Consider the following 8,288-nt stretch of genomic DNA (forward strand, 5'->3'; position numbering starts at 1 on the left):
GACGCTCTAGTCAAAGGGTTAAAGCATTGAATGATTTTTTGTAGTGGAATAGAGAAAACGTTCTGTATTATGCAGGCAGAAAATGCATATTTCAGGATTATATGCACTAGAAGTTAGAGTTTATATTTCATGACACTACGAAATTCTATTTCTAAAGAATTATTCTGAAGAAATAAAAACATTCAAAAAAATAAAATAATAACTGTCGAGATCTCGGACAGCAGTTTTTAGAGCACTTTAAGCTTTTAAATTTGGAAATGGATGTACACATTTTATTGACCTGAGTCTGTTCTAACCGAAACCAACCAGAAAAATCAAAATATTGTGCTCCAACATGGTTAAAACTGCTGTCCCAATTCGCCCCATGTGTCCCGATTGACCCCAGCTTACGGTACTGTAAATTTAAAAAGTTCGTTCGTTGGATTAAAAGTTCGCGTTGGTGAATATTCGTAGAAAGTTCAAACTTTTTAATTTAAAAATTGGGTACTAAAGCCGTATGTCAATTTTTATGTACAACGGTAAATAACACGATTAAAAACAATTTCTAATCACTTTTTTTTCATTTTAATGCAAAATTTTTTTTTGACTAGACAACATTTTTTCGATGGATCAACTATGGTCCCCTTGGAACGAGCTGTCAAGTAGGAACTTTTCTGTCAAGAAGGACCGCGAGGTTAATTTTTCAAAATTGATTTAAAAATCCATTTTAAACTCTTTGTGGTCGTACAAAGGTTCATTGTACTCAGAAAAATAAGCTTTATCGCTGTAAACAATAATATCAGCAATCTAAGCTTCATTTTAGGACCCAATTGGAAAGTTTTTGATACTACCATGCATTTCTGGAACAAAATCGTTGTATCGGTAAAAGTTTTTTACTTTTATTATAAGAAGAAACTTTTTATGACAACAATAAATAACATTTAACATTACAGTGATGATTTTCGAAAAATGTGATGGATTTTATTTATTTCTATTTTTATTTTATTACTAAAACTGCTGCTTTTGGTTGGCCAACTTCCACGTCCAAGCTGTACCGATTCTTACGGTACGCCACTGGTCACGTCCGAAGACCCCGGGTTGAGCAGGTTACGGATGGACGTTTCTTTGGGCAGCAACATCGCGGCCTTAATTTTGCAGCGCGACAGCGATGTAGAGAACAGGGTGGTCTCGTTGCCGACCATCATCAGGACAGGCTTGGAGGAGTTGGCCATTGGTTGTTGATTCGGGAAGGGAAGTCGACGTTTTCCGGCTGGGAAGTAAAGCTGGAAGTAATCCGAGTACGTCAACTCCAGGACTTGCGGCTTTCGTACAGACGGTCCATCCAGAACTGGTGCAAAATATTCTTCTGGATGTTTAGGTAATCGTCAAACATGTCCCGCAACGAGAAATGGACTGCGGGCCCTCAGGACATCCCACACTGTCCCGTCATCACTTCCGGCACATAATGCTGCTGATGGTCGTAAACCGCCGGCACCGAGTGCAATATCCACGCTGACCACCTCCGATTATGCCGATTCTTGTCGTTTCCCTCTTCCGTCGGATCCTTCTCCTCATTGTTAAAATTTATTTTATCGTACTTGTTCGAAATTTCGTCCACCTGGCCACCACCACCGAATACAACCGGTGCGAATCCACATCCCGATCTTCGGCAACCGCATAAGCTGCGTCCTACAAAAACAAACAAAATTAATCACGGACGCCACCAAACACCCAAGCTTCCTTCTTACCAACTCCGGTCGTGAAACAGCTGCAGGTCCTGCAGGAAGCTAGCCTTGTCCTTTTTCGAAAACCAACTTTCCCCCCGACCTCGCCCCGCACCGGCACCACCCACCTTCCGCTGCTGCTGTTTTGGCTCACAAAGGTGTCCGCGTCCGACTCCTGGCTGTGGCCGCGTCCGGATTTGATTCGCTTCGTGGACAACTCACTCACCACCGGCACTACCACGAGAACGACGAAATGAAAGAAATTATATAGTCGAATTAAAAGTAAAAACTTTTAAATCAGTTAGCAATGAGATTTTCAAAAACTGTAGCAGTAAAAGTTTTCATATTCAAAACAAGAAAATAACTTTTAATGGAGCAAATTTTGACCACTTTTTATTTCAACAGTAAGTTACTTTTGCCATTACAGTAATATTTTTTTGTGTGTATAGAGATTTTAGATAGTCAAATTTTTAAAAACATCTTTGTAAGTTAAGCGATCCAAATTTTTGAGTTTTTGAGATTTTTTAATTGAAAATTATGTTTTTTTGCTGATAACAATTTACTGCAATTTACAGCAACCAGTATTTTTGGTTTTTCATATTTTTATAATTTTTGAATTTTCGAATTTCAAGGATTATTTTTATTTCGGAATTTATGAACATGGAGTTTTTAAAATGTTTGATTTTGTTTTCGAAATAACCAAAATTATTCTGGTTACCTATTATTTCATGACTTTTTTTGGGTTATCTCGTTCTGAGCAAAGTCTTAAGAGACAACTTGGCAACACCAAATGGTGCGCTAGTGTGCGTACGCGAAACGTCATACCTCTATCGAGATATTAAAAGTGAGAGTGTGTGAATTCAACATGAAATTAATCTTTTCGAAGTGCTATGGTTAACAGTAAACTTCACAGAAAGTTTAACTCCATGTTGCATACACTCAAACCCCGATGGTTTGACACCAACTGTTGTCAAACAAACGGGGTCACTTTTTAGTTTGACACCCCTTTTACACGGAGTTCACACACACTACCAAACGTTTGTTTTGATAGTGTTCGTAAGTCCGGTGTAAAAAATGACAGTTCATCACTTTTTAGTTTTACTTTGACCAACCAACGAGGTACAAACTAAAAAAGTGTCAAACGAAAAAGTGACCAACCACCGGGGGTTGAGTGTATTTGACAGCTCGATAGGATTTTTTAAATACGCAATTTTAGCACGCTCCCCTCATTCATCGATTCGTCACCCTATCGAAATCCGTTCGTCGATTCATCGAATCACCCCATGGCACTTATCTGGGATTGTTTGACACCTGACAGTTGCACCCCTTTTTTAACCCAAAACCTCACTAATCGTTCGTTAACGTGTACGCTGACAACACAACGCGATTGACGCGAAACAACTGGGGACATCGCAGGGATAATATCCAGGATCAAACATTCGCTGCAGAAAATGCAAATGTAAAAACCGAACTGAACCCTATCGAATTTCGAGCGCAATGTCGTGTCCCGCGAACCTGGAAACCGCCCCCATCGAGTGGCAACCGATTACGCTTACGCTGGTGGAGTATCCCAAAGGTAATTCGTTTTTTTTGTGTGATAGAAAAAGGATATTTTTGACAGTAGTTTTGGAGCGCAAGGATCTTCGGTGTTTACAAAATTAGTTAATCCGTTTTTCTCACCGTAGATGACCTGTTGGGGAAGTTACTGGCGTGGGTTTGCCTGGCACCGTTAGGCATCGGTGCCGGCTTCGTGGCACTGATTCTGTTTCGAAGAGATTTGCATACCGTAAGCGGGTTTGAATTTGGTGGTTTTTGCTGTTGGTGTTGACTTGAAGTTGTTTTTTTTTGTAGATTGTGTTTTTCATTGGGACCCTCGTGAACGAGTCGATAAACATGGTGCTCAAGCACTGGATACAGGAACCGCGGCCGGTGAGCCGGGCGCAGGTGTGGAACGAGTACGGGATGCCGAGTTCACACGCCCAGTTTATGTTCTTTTTCACGCAGTACGTGCTGCTGTTCATATTTATAAGGTCAGTTGGAGTCTGCTGAATGATTGTATTAGGCGTTTAGAATGAAATATTCTTCCTTTTCCACCCCTCCACCAGACTGCACCACATGAACAACAACAACGCCCGGGCCGAGCGGCTCGTTCGGCTGTTGGTCCTAGCGATGTGCTGCGTGGCCACGTGCGCTGTGTGCTGCGGAAGGGTATACCTTCAGTATCACAGTACGCGGCAGGTGCTGGTGGGCGCCCTCGTCGGCACCATCGTCGGTTCCGGGTGGTTCGTGCTAACGCACTACTTCCTGACGCCCTTCTTTCCGCTGGTCGTATCGTGGCGGATCTCGGAGCTCTGCCTGCTGCGGGATACGACGCTCATTCCGAACATTCTGTGGTTCGAGTACACGCGGACGGTGCAGGAGGCTCGGGCCCGGGGCCGCAAACTCGTCAGCATGAAGTCCCAGTGACGGTTCTGGCCGGCGTGGTACGTTAAATAGTGGGCCACTCGTGCACTGATTTAGAGAGACTGGCCAACAGCAAACATTAAACAGAGTTACAACGCAAAGGAGTGCAGTACAATATAAACCAACACGAAACAATAGTGCATGCAACACACAGAGAACACGCTCTCGCTATTACAAATGAATTTTGTAGATTGATATCGAAAGAAGGAAACATTTTGCAACGGACGCACAGATTAAATGAAACACATTGAAATAGGAGAACACTCTCAAAGCAAAACCAATAATAAACGTAATACAATTTAACGACAAATTTAAAGTGTACGTTGTGACCCTCCCTAGAATTTCTGTTCAGTTTTAGCTGTTAACTAATTTATTTCGTTGTATAGAACTGTATAAAAACACGCGTTTTTAATTTCCAAATGAATGTTCGCGAAAAAAAGCACCCCTTTCTACAGAAAACAACACGCAAGCGTTACACACACTCCTCAATCCCCCTCGCTACCACCCCATTAGTTTAGGCTGAGTTAGTTTGTCCGGTTTGTGCTAGGCTTAGCAACTCCCTCCCTCCCGAAACTTGCACCAACAATAGAAATCACCCGAAAGCGACGAGACGACGATTATGTGTAAAAGAAACGCAGAGGACAGTGACGGACGTCGTAACTGTAATAGTTATTTAACAACAACATGAAGAAAAGAAGCTCTGAGTAGATGTAATCCTTTAACAAGAGACATTGAGATAAATAAAAACGAAAGACACACACCTCTTCGAATGAGAAAAAAAAATCTTTTTTTTTAATTTTGACAGCCTGAATAGTTTTTTTTTACAATTCTATTGATAAAAACAATGTTTTTGAACTTTACAAAGGTGACAATAAATGTTCAAACATTTATGTTTAAAGTAAAATTTGAAAGTCAACGATTTGTTTTATTCAAAATTGTTGTGCCTAACATGTTTTAAAAGGCCCAGCGAAAAAATTAGGATGGAGCAACTCATCTAAAAATATTGAAAAAAAAAAATTTTAAGCGACCTGAGAGTTAATTTTAAGACATTTTTTTCACAAAAGTCTCCATAATGACCATTGCACTTGGTGTTATCCTTTTAACGACTCAGTGGATTTAAAAAATTAAATCTAAATTTAAAAATAGAAAAAATGAAAAAAATTAGAATGACAAATAAAAAAAAGAAAATTAAAATAATCAGAAAATTCAGAATTTAAAGATTTTAACGTTCAAAAATAAAAAAATTAAAAGATTATTACTTTCACAATGTAAAATTGCTAAAATAAAAAAAAATAAAAAAAGTGTTTTTTTTTTTATTTGATTTAAAAATAATAATTTTGAAATTTAATAGTTTACAAATTTGCTTATTTAAATGTTTCATAATTTCAATAATTTATAATTTAAAAATTTTATAATTTCAAAAATTTATAATTTAAAAATTTTATAATTTCAAAATTTTATAATTTAAAAAATTTATAATTTCAAAATTTTATAATTTAAAAATTTATAATTTAAAAAATTTAAAATTTCAAAATTTTATAATTTTATAATTTCAAAATTTTATAATTGAGCAATTCTAGCTCAAATCAGGAATTTTTCTGGTACTTTTGTACCCGACCCTCTCCGATTTCAATGAAACTTTGCAGACATGTTATCTTAGTCCTATATGAGCCATTTCTGTGTATATGGAGCCAATAGTACTCGAAAATAACATTTGAGGAAGGCGTAAGGTATTTAAATATTTTTGTATTTTGTAATTTAAAAATTACTGTATCTCGAAGCCGTTGCGTCGTATCAAAAAGTGGTCAAAGACAAACTTGTAGGAAATTGAACGAGCTTTCTGAAAAAAAAAATACACTGAAACAAAAATACACGCCACATCAATGAGATTTTTTGATTTTTAAAACTAAAACTTTAATTTAAAGGTGATGTCACGATTTTTTTTCGTTCAAAATTTTTGAGGAAATAGCCTAAAATGTTACCAAAAGACTGACGAAAAATTCAGGATGGTATGTCTCTCCTAAAAAAATACAAAAATCATTTACTAAAACTGTTTTTTTGAAAAGTGGTCTAAACGTCAACATTTTTAGAAACCAGTAGTGGGGATCGCTTCTCCAGACAATTTTACATAAAAGTCTCCATATTGACCATTGTCCTATGTCCCATTCTTGTGAAGATATAGCGATTTTAAAAATAAAAATGTTGTAAAAACGGATTTTTTGTGGTTTTTGGCAATTTCTATATGACAGACTTGGTTTTTCAGTCTTGTAAATATTTTTACCAGGAAGCTCGTCCAATTTCCCATAAGTTTGCCTTTCCTATATTTTAGGTAAAAAGAAGTTTGCAGTAATTTTTTTAGTGTCACAGGCATAGTCACATTTTTTATAATTTAAATGATAAAAGTGCCATTCTAAAGCAGAAAATGTGAAAACAGGCAAAAAATTAAAAAAGTTACTGTAAAAACATGATAAAATTAGAAAGTTCAAATCTAATGATAGGAGGTGGTAGACCAAACACTACCAAAAACAAACATAAACTAAACAAATTAAAATGCTAAAAATGAAAAAAAAAACAAGAGAAGTACAGTTTTTTGTAGAACAAAAGTTGCTCAAAATGACCTCCTAAACAAGGAAAAAAAAATAAAAATCGAAAAATTTGGGTGGCAGAGGAATAAAACATTTAAAATGTTAGAATTCACAAAATCGAAAATTCGGAGGTTTTAAAATCCACATAAAAAATTTAAATTCAAAAATTGAGGAAATTGAGAATTTAAAGATTTTAACATTCAAAAACAGAATTTTTGATTTTTATAATTTCAACACTTTTGAGTATGAGGGTTTTTTACTGGAATTTTTGAATATAAAAAAAATCATAACTTTTATTAAATTATAAATTACTAAAATTCTAAAAATTCTGGAGTTTTTTTTTTTTGAAAAGACTCAATTAACCAAATTTCCAGTTTTTGCTTTTTGGGTGTTTTTAAAACCGCCTTGAGTCAGGGGTATTAAAAAACACCCAAAAAGTAAAAACTGAATTAACAGAACAGAATTAAAAATATAGGTTCAACAATTTTAAGATTTTATAATTTAAAATAGTAATGGTTTCCAAATTCTCTTATTTAAAAAAATATAGCTTTAAAAAAATTTAATTTCAAATTGTTATAATTTCAAAATTTCTAAATATCGGAATTTTATGGGCTCAAAATAAAAAATTTCAAGTCATAAACATTTTAAATTTTAAAAATCTAGAAATTTGAAATTATATATTTCCAGGACAGTTACAATTTTAAAATTTCAGAATGTTAAAAATGTATCGTTTTTAGTTGCAGAAATGTTTTTTTTGTTGATTCAAAACTACTAAATTTAAAACGCCTGATTTAAAAAATATATATTTTCAATATTTTTTTTTTGGGTTTTTGAACATTTTTTTTTAATCTTTAAAAAAATAAATATCTCCCGGCCCTTGAAAAAGGTCGGCCCGAAAAGACAAGAGCAAAAAAAGTTGGAGTTTTTTTTAAAGGTCCAATAAACCAAATTTCCAGTTTTTGCTTTTTGGGTGTTTTTGAAACCGCCTTGAATCAGGAATATTGAAAAAACACCCAAAAAGCAAAAACTGAAAGTTTGGTTTATTGGACTTCAAAAAAAAACTCCACAAGTATTTTAAAAAAAACGTTAATGAATCCACCCTTAGGTGGTTGGCGCCTTCCTCACATTTAAGGGTGCTATCCAAAATGCAAAAAGTGCGTAAATAACACTTAAGTGCTTATAACTTTTGATAGGGTTGTCAGATCTTCAATGTTTTAGACGCGTTAGAAAGGTCTTTTGAATACCCATCCTACGATAGGTCGCATGAGAGATCCGGACAACGTTTCCATCGAAATATCTGAGATCCGGCCTACAAAAAGTGCATAAATAACTCTGAAGTGTTTATAACTTTTGATAGGGTTGTCAGATCTTCAATGTTTTGGAAGCTCTTTTAAATACCTTTCTAAAAATGTATTGCATGACGGGTTTTCTTGCAAAAACTACCCTTTTTACAATCTTCCGGACTTTTGTTAAAATTGATTTTTTAGCATAACTTTTGAAGTACATAACTAAACTGCATAATTTTTAATAGCGACTT

The 8,288-nt window shown here is 35.3% G+C and overlaps 1 protein-coding gene across 1 annotated transcript; it reads left to right on the plus strand.

The window, feature by feature from the left end:
- The first annotated feature begins 3,054 nt into the window (after positions 1–3,054).
- On the plus strand, positions 3,055–4,949 carry LOC6035029 (dolichyldiphosphatase 1). Its single transcript, XM_001845222.2, has 4 exons — positions 3,055–3,279; positions 3,389–3,489; positions 3,555–3,733; positions 3,809–4,949. Exons 1-4 carry the CDS (start codon positions 3,201–3,203, stop codon positions 4,167–4,169), a joined length of 720 nt encoding a protein of 239 aa, XP_001845274.1. The 5' UTR covers positions 3,055–3,200; the 3' UTR covers positions 4,170–4,949.
- The last annotated feature ends 3,339 nt before the right edge of the window (positions 4,950–8,288 follow it).

The sequence above is a fragment of the Culex quinquefasciatus genome, chromosome 3, assembly GCF_015732765.1.
Source record: "Culex quinquefasciatus strain JHB chromosome 3, VPISU_Cqui_1.0_pri_paternal, whole genome shotgun sequence".
Taxonomy (NCBI): Eukaryota; Metazoa; Arthropoda; class Insecta; order Diptera; family Culicidae; genus Culex; species Culex quinquefasciatus.